Here is a 16,666-nt window from a genome sequence, read left to right as displayed (position 1 = left end):
ATATAAAATTACATAAGAGTAAAGAAATGTGAATGTTTGTTCTTTTAACGTTTACTTTATTTCTAACTTGTATAATTTAGACAGGATATATTTTTATGGAGAGCAAAATATTATAAGTTGTTTAAGGTTTGAGTTGATTTATTCACGAATAATATTCCTGTCTGTTTTACCATTCCTACCAAAGATATTTCTGTCGACTAAATAAAAATTCCTTCTATTTAAAATTTAAATAGAACTTGAACAAATACGATAGTTCATAATATCCACAGACTTACACGTAAGAGCGGAGTTATCCGTTTTAACAAGCAGCGTATTGCACTGATCTGAAATAGCTGTGTGTGTATATATGTAGATATGTATGTATATGTATATATATGTTTATATATGTGTGTGTGTATGTGTATATATATATATATGTATTTGTGTGTATATATGTGTGTGTATGTATGTATGTGTGTGTATATATGTAGATATATATGTATATATGTGTACAGTAATCCCTCCTCGATTGCGGGGGTTGCGTTCCAGACCCCCCCGCGACAGGTGAAAATCCGCGAAGTAGAAACCATATGTTTGTGTGGTTATTTTTATATATTTTAAGCCCTTATAAACTCTCCCACCCTGTTAACATTATTAGAGCCCTCTAGACATGAAATAACACCCTTTAGTCAAGCGTTTAAACTGTGCTCCATGACAAGACAGAGATGACAGTTCTTTCTCACAATTAAAAGAAAGGAAACATATCTTATCTTCAAAGGAGCCGTCATAAAGGAGCGTCAGGAGCAGAGAATGTCAGAGAGAGCGCTCTCAAAGAAAAGCAAACAATCAAAAAATCAATACATGCTTTTAAGTATACAGAAGCACCGCGATAAAGCGGCATTTTGTAGGGGAGCGTCCGTGTCCTCTCTGCAAACAGCCCCTCTGCTCACACCCCTCCGTCCAGGCAGAGAGTGAGAAAGATAGAGAAGCAAACAAGCACGGGCGGGAAGCATATCTTATAGCATTGAGGAGTTTTAGTTAATATGTAATACATACTCTGATTGGGTAGCTTCTAAGCCATCCGGCAATAGCGTCCCTTGTATGAAATCAACTGGGCAATCAAACTGAGGAAGCATGTAACCTAAATTAAAAGACCCATTGTCCGCAGAAAGCGGCGAACCAGTGAAAAATCTGTGATATATGTTTAGATGTGCTTACATTTAAAATCAGCGATAGAGTGAAACCGCGAAAGTCAAAGCGCGATATAGCGAGGGATTACTGTATATGTATAGATATGTATATATATATGTTTGTGTGTGTGTGTAAATATATATATATATATATATATATATATATGAATGACAGCAACACTCATCACTCACAACAGTGACAAAACAATTACATTGACAATCATGTTACGTTATTTTCAAAATATTTCCTTTTCTTTTCATTGCTTCTTTAACACACTACTTCTCCGCTGCGAAGCGCGGGTATTTTGCTAGTCATTAATGTATGCAAAAAAGGCAGGTAATATTGCATTAGTATTCTATTAATGACTCTAAACAAAGAGCATAAAACAAAAAAGCTAATAAATATTACATTATGTTAGAAGCATTAATGTGTGCTAAAGAAGATAGCTAATCTTATGTTTTCAACATCATCATCATCTCCTCCTTCTATAAACAATTTGCACAACCGAAAAACCTATTAAATATTACTTTTTTCATTAATGTAAACAAAAGATAGCTCCATTATTATCACTATCATCCTAAACAATCTGCTAAATACAGTAGCTACTACTGCATCATTATAATTATCATCCTCTTCCTCCTTCTCTAAACAATTTGCACAAAAGAGAAAAGCTATTATTACTTCTTCAGTAATGCGAGCAAAAGTAGATAGACCCATTATCATCATCACCCTAAACAATCTGCATTCAATTAAGTATCTAACCATAATCATAATTATTTTTATCATCATCATCATCCCTTAAACAATTTGCCCAAAATAAGTTAATATTACATTTTTTTACATTCATCATCAAGCTCTTCAAGACAAAACCGATAACACTGCATTATTATTATTACTATTAATACTATCATCATCATCATCATCATTTTTATTATTATTATTACCCAACACAGTTTGCATAAAAGCACACTCAAGTTCTTTTCAGGCTGGAATAGTTTTACATTACAAGATGGTACGGCCATTCAGGAATATAGTGGAACAAAATGGAGCCAAAGATTGAAATATTGTACCCATACAAATGAGAAATAAACTTTTATATCTTTCTGGTTTCTGGTAATGTGATGTCACTTCCTGAATGATTTTACACTGTACTTGTGGTTTTTTGGGAGAAATTTTGGCAGACCTGCCACTCTTGGGAGTATTCTGGTACTGGATAGCTTTTTTCTTTAAATAAATTAATGAAATTAATTCTCTTTAGCGGATATTAGATTTTTTTTGAAGACCTGGAAGCATTCAATGTTATGTATTTGCAATAAAAGATGATATCAAGAAGGGGCAAATACATTTTGTAAAGAGTATCAGATTACAATGGTGTAAGTGTTTCATGATTGTTACTAAATTGCAGATAAAAAAAAAAGATTTTTATAGTGCATTAATGTTATGATTTACATTGATTTCTAAAAGGTATGTACATAAATACTAGAGCCTAGCTAATATTTGGTTTGTACATGTACATATGCATTGGTTTCTACAGAACATGCATCAGTGTTGTGATGCAGAAACTCTCCCAAGCAAAGCTTACGTTATTTTTCTAGTGTAGAAGACCTCTGCTTGAAATTCCACTCCCGTTGACTGATAAACACAATGATGATAAACAAATTGCCCATTTGTTTCTAAATAACCTTCACCCACATTCATCGTCCCCAGGACTGACAATAAGGCAAACTTATGCACAGAGGGTGCATAAAGTAATCTGTTTACTTACTTATATACTTAAAGTTAAGTTTTCCTGTTAAAATTATGCATTCCATACCTACTTTTGCAAACTAGCGGCACCCGGCATCAAAGCAGTGCTACTCTTCCTGTGTGGTTTCCCTTTCTTCTTTAGATCCATGTCCCTGAAACGGCTTTATCATATACAATTCAATTTACCGCACATTGTTTATTAGTTTAAGGCATCTGACTGTAATTAACCTGTAAAAATATAATGGTCCACAGAATAGCCAAACTATTCGAAATTTTAAAATGAAGTTTATGATGTTCTACTTTAATGACAAAATAAACTCTGTGATTAATGTGGAAATTTCGAGATTAAAGTTGACATTGCAAGCTTTTTTTCCCCCACTGTGTCCCTATTTCTTTTCTCTGTATCATAATAAGCTTTCATATGACACTCAGACAGTGGGCTACGACTCGCCTTTTCACATTGACTTTGATATCTGACAACTTCATTTTATTTTGGGCACTGTGCAACTTTGAGAACTTGAGCTTTCAAGTTTCTCAGACACTCTGTCACTCGATCAGCTTCCTTTTGTTGTTTATGCTACTGTTTAAACCAACAAATAGTATCTTTTTCCTTGCCTGCACTTGGTATTCTTCTCTTTCCCCTGTGCCATTGCCTTTTCACAGAACGCTGTGCTTAAAGGCTGTTTATATTGATTTGCATATTCAAAGAGGCATAATTCAGGGAGGAGTTTAGGGAGTGGCAGCAGGCGCGTGCACGTGCGTTACTTTTCACACTGACCGGGATTTATGGAGTGGAAGAACGTGGAAGTTGGCGAATGCACAGATTTATGCATCTGGATTTTTTGTGCATACTTACATTTCCGCTTTTGTCCGTACACCATGTTTTAATGTGAATTCTATGCACGCCATTATGCATGAGGCCCAAGGTATTTATCCAGAGAAAAACATCAGAAGTTTTGTTTTCAAACAGTTATGCGCTTGTCTTATGCCTCAGTGTTTGCTTTATAGAAGACTTACACCATGAGAGTTTGCAGATAAGCATTTGCTGCTATTGTACTGTTTGTTTTCTTGTCTTAGTGCCATACAGTGTAGTGGTTGTTATTCAGTCTATTTTTAAAATGCACAGTCTGCCAGCTTCAGAAAAATAAGAGGTTTGGCTTTCTAAAGCATATAAACTTGCTTCTGAATTTCAACAATTGTATAATAAGGCAATTCATTTGTCAATAAATTTACACCAGCTCAATAGTTTTTTTTCAAATTCAGTTCCTTTGCCCTAAATGTAATTGCGAAGAGCCGCACATGTTACTTTCACTCTTGAGCGAATCACACTTCCTTTGCAAATAAACTTCCCAAAGTGCCATTTTAGACTTGTCAAATGATCACTTGTTTCTTTGTGTGCGTTAAAGGAATACTTGTGTTACAAATTATTAAAAAGTAGATATGCTTACTTTAGCACAGACCTATAATGGGAAAAAAGTTTTGTAGTTTCTTTTTTAAACGTGTTTCTTACTGGCCCTGTATAGTTTGAGATAAAAGTTTCAAATTAATTTTGCGTCTTTCCTGACAGAAAATGTTTTTAAAAAATAATGATATCAATGTTAACAAGCAAGGGAAAATCAAAAATAGAAAGTTTAGACCCTTGAAGAGGTGGCTGACGTTTTTCAATGATTCAAGTTATTTGTCTCAGCTCATGAGCGAAAGTGATTTGTTGGCTCACAAACAGCTTCTTATTTATCATTTTAAATGTCAATAAAATTTTCTTTTATGACTTATGATTGGTGCCTTTATGTTGCTTGTGTTATTAAAACACATTCAGATACTACTACTTTTGGAATTATCACTCATCTTGTTTTTAATGCCTACTTTCTTAGCTTGTGGGAGTCTGGGAAATACGCAATTTAAATGTTCCAGTAGCCTATCAAACACAGATACTCTTTATTTCAGCAATCCGAATATGAGAAAATGAAACTGGTAAACATTTAAAAGCCAAAATAGGTAAAAAATAAAGCTGTGTAAGCCTATTGCAAGCACACTCCTAGTTGTATATATTATATGTACATAAATACATTTCAGTTAATTTTATTAAGGCACACATCTCTCAGGATACTGTATATATGTATGCACTGATTCATTTATGCATTCATTGATCATCTGTCAGTGAAGTATATTTAATATTTGTCAATATGCACTTTATTGTTATCTTTATAAACATCATTTTAACAATTACACACTTCTGCTCCCAGAATCTGCAGTGTAAACTTGAGAGAAAGTGTCTGTAAAGCTTCGGAAGCATTAAAAAAGGCAAAAATAAAAACTGTGGTTTAAATGTGAAATTAAAACCTGTTCATGTAAAGAAAAAAAAACATACTAGGGCTGGACAGTATGACCAAAATTCTATATCACAGTATTTTTCTAAATTATCCTGGTTTCACGGTATTCAACGGTATTTTTTCCCCATGCATAAGTGGATGTTAACCACATTTTCCACTGCAATTACTGGCTAAGAATAACCTATTCCACTGTCAAGAGTATTGTACATTGTACAAAAAAAAAACATTTTAATTTGCACACAAGTATTAATACAGTTTTGCATTGCCCCAAAAAGTGATAGTTTTCAAGGGGGTGGCACTAATGGAGAAGGTATCACACTGCATGACAGATTCAGTCAAAATATAGAACCTTTTTATTGAACAAATTTTGCAAAAACAAACTATAATTTTGACAACATATTTTCAACCATACAAAGAGGCATTTAGACTTAGTAAAATATCCAGAAGTGCTTGTCAAAAATTGTATTGCACCGAATATGTCTTAGAAAAGGAATAAATAGTAAATATTTTTTGTAAACCAACTACACTTTCTGTTAATGTTAACAATCTTTGTCCACTGACACGTTAAAGTGACTTTTTAAACAACTTTATCATAATTAAACTGCATAATATTTAAACTAATAAATAATAACAATAAAATAAATAATAGTATTATTACTGATAGTTGCACTATTACTTCAAGACTTTAAGCCCAGATGCATTACACAGTATTCACCAAATTAAAATAAAATAAAACAAGTGTAACTTGGTGATGACATCTTTACCAACTGAACAATCATTTAGGCAAACTGCATTAATATGGACCTTGCTTCAAGCTAAGCTATACTGGGAAGAAAAAAACAAACTGTATGTCGAGAACAAAGTCAACATTTCCACTTTATTTTCACCATTTATGCTGAGATTAAAGTCGACATTTCCATTTTATTCTCATAGTTTACTTCATAATTGAAGTCGAATGTCATAAACTAAACTTCTTCCTAAAATCAATGTTTAATCAATTACTTAATTTACCCCATCATAAATTAATGCAGCACATTAAATGCTTTGTGTTACGTTCCCCGACCCAGTGGTTAATCACCACACTTCTTAAACGGACTTCCTCCACACTAAGAGAAGACAGCAATCACCATACAGAATCCATTCACTTTATGATATTCTTGCTTTCTGAATATTTAGAATGCTAAGATAAATGCTTGATATCATTTTCATGATGAAATGCATTAAAGCAGGTATTACACATGCACAGTAGTGAGGCGGTAGTGCTGCTCCCTCGCAGTAAGGGGTCCCCGGGTGTATGAACAATGTAGAGAACTTTATGGCAGGTGTGACGAGGCTCCAAAAAACTGGATGTATGAATAGCTATCGCACAGGTTTAACTTAAATATTGTGCAAATGTTGGGTTTCTGATCTGCTGGTCGGAGACACAAACACAGAATTCAATGCATGTTCTTCTGAGCGGGCTATCTTTATTGCATGCATGCTGTCTCTATCTGACGTATCAAAACCCCAGCTCCTTTTTCCTTCCTTCCTTTTCCTTTCACCACATAACCAATCACCACATGATAAACGTCTTTGTGAAATTAAAACTAGTTATAAACTTGTCCCACGGAGTGTTCAGAACTTTAAAAATTTCTTCGTTATACATGTTTAATTATGCCATCCATTCAGAGTTGTGCCCATCTCTGAACAAGTCGCCAGCACATCGCAGGATGAATACAAGCAAAACATACACTATTAGGGTCAATATAGCACAACAAAACCCCACATCCTACATGACTTTGAAAGGAAACTGAAGCACACCGAGTAAACCCACCAGAAAAACATGCAAATGCAAGGCAGGCACACCGTCGTGCCCCCATATGATTAATGCATGCTTTAATGCATTTCACCATGAAAATTATATTAAGTATTTATCTTAGCATTCTAAATGGTTAGAGAGCAGGAAGATCATGAAGTGGATGTATTCTGTGTGGCGATCGCTGCCGGCGCCTCCTCTTAGTGCAAGAAGTCGTCAGTTTAAGAAAAAGAGCCCTAGTGCAACAAATCTGTGTTTAGCGGTGTAGCAGTGAAAAAGGTCCCCACTTGAACAGTTTCCAGCTGTGCCACGTTCCAAACGTTTAGGCAATTTAAACCAGTGTTGCGGAATAAGAAAAATCCATATCATAAAAAAAATAAAAAACGGTTTTCGGTATGAACCGGTATACCGCCCAGCACTAAAACGTACACTTTCTTTTCAGGGATTTTTCTAGGAAAGCATAATACTTAAAACATAGCTGGACCTCTGTTTTTAAAATATTGGTGTTTTTTTTTTCTTTTTTTTTCTTTTGTTTTTTGCCTTTTGTCATAGGAAGTACAAGATAAATTGTGTAAAGCAATAAAAGAACAACTAGAAGAAATTCCTACAGCTTCAAACCAAAGAAGAAAGAAAGCTACACGGTAAGGGCGTTGTTGTTTTCTACTGTAATGATATTCTGTTGTCTTTAATATGTATACTATGATTTGTTTTCAGTTTCGTACACTCTGTACATGTTGGTTGGATCTTTTAATTTGTTTGAGTGTTTTGTTATTGCAAATAATACTGTCTATGAATGGAAAGAAAACCTTGGACTTTATTAACAAACAGCTTGTTTTTTCAGCAATTGGATCAGTGTAAAACCAACGCGAGTTTCAGGCATACAAGATAGCTTAATATTTCATCAGGCCGTAGTAAATGGCAGTTTGCACCTGCCCTTTGCAGCATTGACAATTGGTGCTAACTTCTCTTGGGAGTAGCATGCACCTTAACATATCTTTGGAAAGGTTTTTTGTACACAGATGTAGAATATCAGTTTTACATATATAGCATTGATAACCCAGTTTTCTCAAATCTGTTAACACTAAAACTATATTTTATATATTTTTTGAATAAAAGTGCAATTGTTGTGTTAGATTTGTACCTTCTGTGAAAATATTTATGATATTTGGACTTTAGGCTTCATACATTATATAGTTTATGCCTACTTTTTGTCATCTACTATTAGAATATAAAAAACGTTTCTGTTTTAACAATGTGTTTACACAGATTACTGTAGAAACGGAACAGACATGAAATGCGTGTGTTCCAAACAACGATCTATTATTTCCACTCTAAAACTCCACTTCACTCCCAGAAAATCAATCAAGGCATGAGCTGGGAGAAGTTTGTGCACATTCTAAGTCGGTGGGGGGATACAATAGCCGGCTACTTGCAGCTTTTCTTTTATCAGCACATTTAGATTAACAAAAGACGCTGGCGGAGAGGTGAGAACGGTTTTAAGAAGCGATTTAAGGTGGGGCGGATTTACGAGTTTTTTCGTAGGCTCTGGTAATTCTAATGTTAATCCACTTGGAGTCTCGAAGCCCAGATCCTATCCTGGCAGCACTTGACATGAAGCAAGAAATCCTGGAGTCACTGCACTGGAGCTCCTTTGGCACTGCCAGTTAACTTTGTTTTAAGTCATATGTATGCATTGATAAATTTCTAAAGGGTTCATCAACTTTCTAGAATCACTGTATATAATAAACATCTCATTGGACAATTTAAAATGCTGTTTTTAACGCATGTTATTTATTAAACTTTCTTAACATTTCTGATGTTACAGTCCTGAAATTTAAAGAAGTGAAAGTTGTTGAGATCTGTTAAGCTATTAAGTATTTTCCATTTTATTTAGCACCGACAAAGAAATATTCATACAATGTTTGTGTATCTTGCCTGGTGTTGGTTTAGACCAGTTTTTGGCCTTGGGAACCATAATGTTCATTCTGTTGAGATGTATTCACAATTCAGTTAAATCATTAATCTTTGTGTGTGTGTGTGTAATATATTAATTGTCGCACTGTGATCAGAAATGGAAAATTCTATTGGGTATTATGTTATTACTAAAGTGTTTTGTGTTTTTTTTTTTTGTTTGTTTTTTAAACTAGAGGAAAGAAGGAAATTCTTTGGTCTCCACCACCGGTTGAGGTCAATCTGATTTCTCCTATCATCAGCCCAGTGAGTGCGCCAGTGGAAGAGCAAAAGAAATCTGATAAGGCTGCTGTTTCTGTAAGAATTAATTTGAGAAAGAACAGAAAGAGATTAACTGAGGTCATTTTTCCAAAACCTGTTACACGCAGGAAAATGTTGTAATTACAAGTTTCTATCAAGTAATGCATTTCGGACTATAAGATTGTCATACATTTTTAAGATAGTGAATTTATAATTTGCTATTTGAAAAAACAATTTTTATAAATTATTGTAACATTTCTTAAATTGGATCTCTTTGGGGAGGTACCTCTGTACAGTGAATTGGGCAGTTTCTTTATGAAACTTAATACATTTATATAAATTTTTCAAATGTAATTATTGTATTAGGATTGTTGCTATTATAAATAAATGTTCATTTTGCAATATTTTACAGTGTTTGTTAAATGGTTATGTTTTCATTGTGTGTTTGTTAAATGATTGTTTTCAATTTGTGATTTTATTCAAATAGTTGAGAATTGTGTGTGCTTGCAGATTTTTTTTATACATGCTATGTGCAGTATATTAGTTTTGTGCTGAACCTTAGTATTGGCTTTCGCAACATATAAACCTGTCTCAGATTAAATGCATTATTGGTGCACTGATAAGAGATTTATGAAGAGCACATTAGTTTCTCATTAGTAAAATATTTTTGACAACGTACAGTGATATAAGTGACAGTACTGTAATACCCATGACAGAGAAAACAAGTAAAATTGCTATTTATAGATGTTTTATTTTTATATAGTCATATGAAAAAGTTTGGGAACCCCTCTTAATTCTTTGGATTTGTGTTTATCATTGGCTGAGCTTTCAAAGTAGTAACTTCCTTTTAATATATGACATGCCTTATGGAAACAGTAGTATTTCAGCAGTGACGTTAAGTTTATTGGATTAACAGAAAATATGCAATATGTATCGTAACAAAATTAGACAGGTGCATAAATTTGGGCACCCCAACAGAGATATTACATCAATACTTAGTTGAGCCTCTTTTTGAAAATATAACAGCCTCTAGACGTCTCCTATAACCTTTGACGAGTTTCTGAATGGAGGTATTTTTGACCATTCGTCCATATAAAATCTGTTCAGTTAAATTTGATGACTGCTGAGCATGTACAGCCTGCTTCAAATCATCCCATAGATTTTCGATGATATTCAGGTCAGGGGACTGTGACAATCATTCCAGAACATTGTACTTCTCCCTCTGCATAAATGCCTTTCTAGATTTCAAACTGTGTTTTGGGTCATTGTCTTGTTGGAATATCCTACTCCTGTGTAACTTCAACTTTGTGACTGATGCTTGAACATTATCCTGAAGAATTTCTTGATATTGGGTTGAATTCATCTGACCCTCGACTTTAACAAGGGCCCCAGTCCCTGAACTAGCCACACAACTCCACAGCATGATGGAACCTCCACCAAATTTGACAGTAGGTAGCAGGTGTTTTTCTTGGAATGCGGTGTTCTTCCGTCATGCAAAGCTTTTTTTTTTTCTGACCAAATAACTCAATTTGTGTCTCATCAGTCCAAAGCACTTTGTTCCAAAATGAATCTGGTTTGTCTAAATGAGCATTTGAATACTGCAAGCAACTCGGTTTGTGGCGTGAGTGCAGAAAGGGCTTCTTTCTCATCACCCTGCCATACAGATGTTTTGTGCAAATTGTGCTGAATTGTAGAATGATATACAGATACACCATCTGCAGCAAGATGTTCGTGCAGGTCTTCGGAGATGATCTGTGGGTTGTCTGTAACCATTTTCACAATCCTGCACATATGCCGCTCCTTATTTTTTCTTGGCCTGCCAGACCTGGGTTTAAACAGCAACAGCGCCTGTTGCCTTCCATTTCCTGATTAAATTTCTTACAGTTAAAACTGACGGCTTAAACCTCTGAGAGAGCTTTTTGTAGCCTTGAACAATCTTAGTTTTCAGATCTTTTGAGAGTTGCTTTAGGGATCCCATGCTGTCACTCTTCAGAGGAGAGTCAAAGGGAAGCACAACTTGCAATTGACCACCTTAAATACCTTTTCTTATGGTTGAACACACCTGTCTATGAAGTTCAAGGCTTAATGAGCTAATCCAACCAATTTGATGTTGCAAGTAATACGTATTGAGCAGTTACATGCATTTAAATCAGCAAAATTACAAGTGGGCCAAATTTTTGTACAGCCAGTTTTTCCACATTTGATGTAATTTCATACAACTAAATACTGCTTCACTAAAAATCCTTGTTCGGAAAAAATCCCAGTGCTCAGATGTTCCTAGGAAATGAAAAACATACCACTGTTACCTTTTTTGTTGAAAGTAAGGTAAATTTTCATGCAGGCCGAGAGGGATTCCCAAACTTTTTTATATGACTATCAAAGGAAGATATCACTTTTTTCAAAATTTTGTATCATATGTGCTATTTGAAATATCTTGATAAAAATGCAACTTTCCTGACAATTTTTCAACAGACTTGGTCTGCTGCAGACAGAGTTGTTTCTTACAGACAGACAAAAAAATGTGAAAGCAACAATGTTTTCATATTTTATGGGAATGCAAAAAAAAAAAGACAATGAATAGAACATCATACATTCATTCAATGAAATGTGCATGTGCGGTCGGCACATGGATTGAAAACATTCAGGGAGTAAAAAATCCAGAAGGTTTCAAAATGCAAAACTTGAATTTGCCAAATGCTGAGCACTGCGCTGAATCCACACAAATTAAGTGATCTTTAGACATAATGTAGCTTGTAGTTCTCTGACCCCATTCTCCAGCAATCGCCACCTTTAGAAAAGGAAAGCTCCTTTTTCACTTCCCTATTCTACCTCATTTTCTGCGCACTACCAATTAAGAAGGTGGGAAACGGTTTCCAATTTTACAGTACGTGTACATCCATTGTTTGGATTCATATCCAATGAGAGACGTCAAAAACTCCACTTAAGATATAGGGAGAATAGCGTTTGAGAAATGCAGAATCAATACCCCGCTTGTCATATCAACAAAAAAAGTCCCGTGAAGGTAAGGTGTATACATCAGCCATTTTAGAGAAGAGCATTAAACAATGAGCGCAGGCATGTGTGTGGTGTTAATGTATACAAAATGTGAAAGAAGCTAAGAGGCAATGGATGGATTGATGCATTTACTTTATCTTCTAATTCATTAACACTAGAATTACCAAAGTTTATGAGAAAACTCGTAAATCTGGCCAACTTAAATCCACTCACACGTCTCCATTCAGCATCTTTTATCTTGTAAATGTGTCTATAATCCCAAGCAGCAAGCTGCCTGCTATACCATCTCCCCACCGCCGGAGAAACTGCAAAAACCTCTCCCAAATGAAGCCTGGTTTATCAGTGAGTCAGGTACATAGGCTAAAAAATATATATCATTGTTCGGAACACATGTATTTCACGTGTGTTCCGTGTCCATAAAGATCTGTGTAAGGGTAGGATGACAGAAATGTTGAACACATACGTAATGTTTTAGTACTAACGACAAAATGTAGATATGAAGTGTATAATGTATGAAATCCAAATCTATACTAATAAAAGGCAAAGCCCTCACTCACTGACTGACTCACTCATCACTAATTCTCCAACTTCCCGTGTAGGTAGAAGGCTGAAATTTGGTAGGCTCATTCCTTACAGCTTACTTACAAAAGTTAGGCAGGTTTCATTTTGAAATTCTACGCGTAATGGTCATAACTGGAAGCTATTTTTCTCCATATACTGTAATGGAGTTGAGTTTGATGGCCGTGGGGGGGCGGAGTTCCGTGTGACATCATCACGCCTCCCATGTAATCACGTGAACTGACTGTCAGCGCAGTACGTAGAAAACAAAGAAGAGCTCCAAAAAGCGCTGAAGAAAACATGCATTATATAATTGAGAAGGCAGCGAAACAATAAGAAGCGAGCGAGTGACATATACAACCATATTCATGAGTGCAGCTACTTCGGAAACAAAGCACGGTGTACAGTGGGATGCAAAAGTTTGGGCAACCTTGTTAATAGTCATCATTTTCTTGTATAAATCGTTGGTTGTTAACGATAAAAAATGTCAGTTAAATATATCATATAGGAGACATACACAGTGATATTTGAGAAGTGAAATGAAGTTTATTGGATTTACAGAAAGTGTGCAATAATTGTTCAGAAAAAATCAGGCAGGTGCATAAATTTGGGCACCACAAAAAAGAAATGAAATCAATATTTAGTAGATCCGCCTTTTGCAGAAATTACAGCCTCTAAACGCTTCCTGTAGGTTCCAATGAGAGTCTGTATTGTGGTTGAAGGTATTTTGGACCATTCCTCTTTACAAAACATCTCTAGTTCATTCAGGTTTGATGGCTTCCGAGCATGGACAGCTCTCTTTAACTCACACCACAGATTTTCAATTATATTCAGGTCTGGGGACTGAGATGGCCATTCCAGAACGTTGTACTTGTTCCTCTGCATGAATGCCTTAGTGGATTTTGAGCAGTGTTTCGGGTCGTTGTCTTGTTGAAAGATCCAGCCCCGGAGCAGCTTCAGCTTTGTCACTGATTCCTGGACATTGGTCTCCAGAATCTGCTGATACTGAGTGGAATCCATGCGTCCCTCAACTTCAACAAGATTCCCAGTCCCTGCACTGGCCACACAGCCCCACAGCATGATGGAACCACCACCATATTTTACTGTAGGTAGCAGGTGTTTTCTTGGAATGCTGTGTTCTTTTCCTCCATGCATAACGCCCCTTGTTATACCCAAATAACTCAATTTTAGTTGCATCAGTCCACAGCACCTTATTCCAAAATGAAGCTGGCTTGTCCAAATGTGCTTGAGCATACCTCAAGTGGCTCTGTTTGTGCGGGGGCAGAGAAAAGGCTTCCTCTGCATCACTCTCGCATACAGCATCTCCTTGTGTAAAGTGCGCCAAATGGTTGAACGATGCACAGTGTCTCCATCTGCTGCAAGATGATGATGTAGGTCTTTGGTGCTGGTCTGTGGGTTGACTCTGACTGTTCTCACCATTCGTCACTTCTGTCTATCCGAAATCTTTCTTGGTCTGCCACTTCGAGCCTTAACTTGAACTGAGCCTGTGGTCTTCCATTTCCTCAATATGTTCCTAACTGTGGAAACAGGCAGCTTAAATCTCTGGGACAGCTTTCTGTATCCTTCCCCTAAACCATGATGGTGAACAATCTCTGTCTTTAGGTCATTTGAGAGTTGTTTTGTGACCCCCATGTTGCTACTCTTCAGAGAAAATTAAAGGAGGAGGAAACTTACAATTGACCCCCTTAAATACTCTTTCTCATTATAGGATTCACCTGTGTATGTAGGTCAGTGGTCACTGAGCTTACCAAGCCAATTTGAGTTCCAATAATTAGTTCTAAAAGTTTTGGAGTCAATAAAATGACAACGGTGCCCAAATTTATGCACCTGCCTGATTTTGTTTGAACAATTATTGCACTTTCTGTAAATCCAATAAACTTCATTTCACTTCTCAAATATCACTGTGTGTGTCTCCTATATGATATATTTAACTGACATTTTTTATCGTAACAACCAACAATTTATACAGGAAAATAATGACTATTAACAAGGTTGCCCAAAATTTTGCATCCCACTGTAAACCTAAAGTTTAAATTAAGTTCATAGACAGGCTGCCGCTGGCGTTTGTCATGCCCACGGCTAATCACGCGAAATACAAGTTTAATGAGAGGGGCGCAGGATATAAACAAGAGTTTTGATCACTTTGTAACTAAATTAAAATTGCAGGTGAAAGGCTGTGCTTATGCAAATTCCGAGAGACTGTGTTTGTGGAGGGATCGACAGTTAAGGCGGGTGGGGGAGTCACGTCACCGTCCCCCCTCCCATTCACCTCATTTCGCTCTGAGCTGAGCTCCAGAGCTAACACAGTCTTGCGGAATCAACTTTGTGACGCTGCCACCAAATACTCACAGAAAAATCCACAAGTTAATACACACACTGTCTCTAGAGTTTCTCCACACTCTGAATCCTCCAGGCACTACTTACAATAGGTTACATTGACAATCGTGTTACGTTATTTTTAAAATATTTCTTTTTCTTAGCACAAGCACAGCTGAGAAGCTTCGATGCATGTGCTCCATAACGCGTTAAAAAATAACGCATTTAATCACACTTTGCATTCCAAGCAAAGGGGAACTTCTGGCAATGCATGATTTCCTGGTACACCGATTACATTGATGCACACATCAGAACTACAAAAGTGTTACGAGAGTCGGAAGAAAGCGCGTTGCTAGGACTGATTTGAGGAGAATTTTGTTTCAAAAGAATACCCTACGGAAGCCTTGACAAAGCATGGTTTTGTGCAAACTGTGCAAAAAGGAGTTTCCATACCACCCAAGCACTTCAACCTTACGGTACCATCTAAATGCAAAACATGTTACAGCGAACACAGAAACTGTGTATGCTGTTAGCACTAGCAGTAGCGGTTTGAGTACCAACGAAAGGTGTTGGCAGCCCAAACCTGATGAAATGACTGACTTCAGGACCAAAATTAGTAAGTCAACATCGGTCAAACACTTACATGCATATTCATGAGTGCAGCTACTTCGAAAACAAAGCACAGTGTAAACCTAAAGTTTAAATTAAGATCATAAACAGGCTGCCGCTGGCGTTTGTCATGGCCACGGCTATTGCGGGATACAAGTTTAATGAGAGGACGCAGGATATAAATCGAGTTTTGATCACTTTGTAACTAAGTTCACATTGATGGTGAAGGGCTGTGCTTATGCAAATTCCGATAGACTGTCTTTGTGGGGGGGATTAACAGTTAAGGCGGTGGGGAGTCACGCCATCATCTCCTCCCATTCACCTCATTTCGCTGAGCTCGAGTTAACGCAGTCTTGCGGAACCAACTTTGTCTGGCTGCCACCAAATACTCACAGAAAAATCCACAAGTTAATAAACACGCTGTCTCTACAGTTTCTCCACACTCTGAATCCTCCAGGCACCACTTACAAAAGGTTACATTGACAATCGTGGTTACGCTATTTTAAAATGTTTCTTTCTTAGCACAAGCACAGCTGAGAAGCTTCGAGCATGTGTTCCATAACGCTAAAAATAACGCGATTTAATCACACATTTGCATTCCAAGCAAAGGGGAACTTCTGTCAATGCATGATTTCCTGGTACACCGATTACATTGATGCACACATCAGAGCTACAAAAATGTAACAGTCGGAAGAAAGCACGTTGCTACAACTGATTGGAGGAAAATTTCATTTCAAAAGACTACCCGACGGAAGCCTTGATAAAAGCGTGGTTTTGTGCACATATATATATGTGGATGTATATGTATATATACTGTATATATGTGTGTATATATATATATATGTATATATATATATATGTATATATATATATATATGTGTATGTATATATATAT

The 16,666-nt window shown here is 36.3% G+C and overlaps 1 protein-coding gene across 3 annotated transcripts in view; it reads left to right on the top strand.

Annotated features, from left to right (window-relative positions):
• ahctf1 (AT hook containing transcription factor 1) overlaps positions 1-9,631 on the top strand; it is a 141,742-nt gene extending 132,111 nt beyond the window's left edge. For all 3 annotated transcript variants that reach the window (XM_039748808.1, XM_039748807.1, XM_039748806.1), the window contains exons 35-36: positions 7,594-7,682; positions 9,189-9,631. In XM_039748808.1, coding sequence (XP_039604742.1) covers positions 7,594-7,682; positions 9,189-9,393 — 294 coding nt within the window. In that variant the 3' untranslated portion in view covers positions 9,394-9,631. The remainder of the gene's footprint in view (positions 1-7,593; positions 7,683-9,188) is intronic.
• Positions 9,632-16,666: the final 7,035 nt, after the last annotated feature.

Source organism: Polypterus senegalus, chromosome 3 (assembly GCF_016835505.1).
Source record: "Polypterus senegalus isolate Bchr_013 chromosome 3, ASM1683550v1, whole genome shotgun sequence".
Taxonomy (NCBI): Eukaryota; Metazoa; Chordata; class Cladistia; order Polypteriformes; family Polypteridae; genus Polypterus; species Polypterus senegalus.
This window is presented reverse-complemented; position numbering and strand designations above follow the sequence as displayed.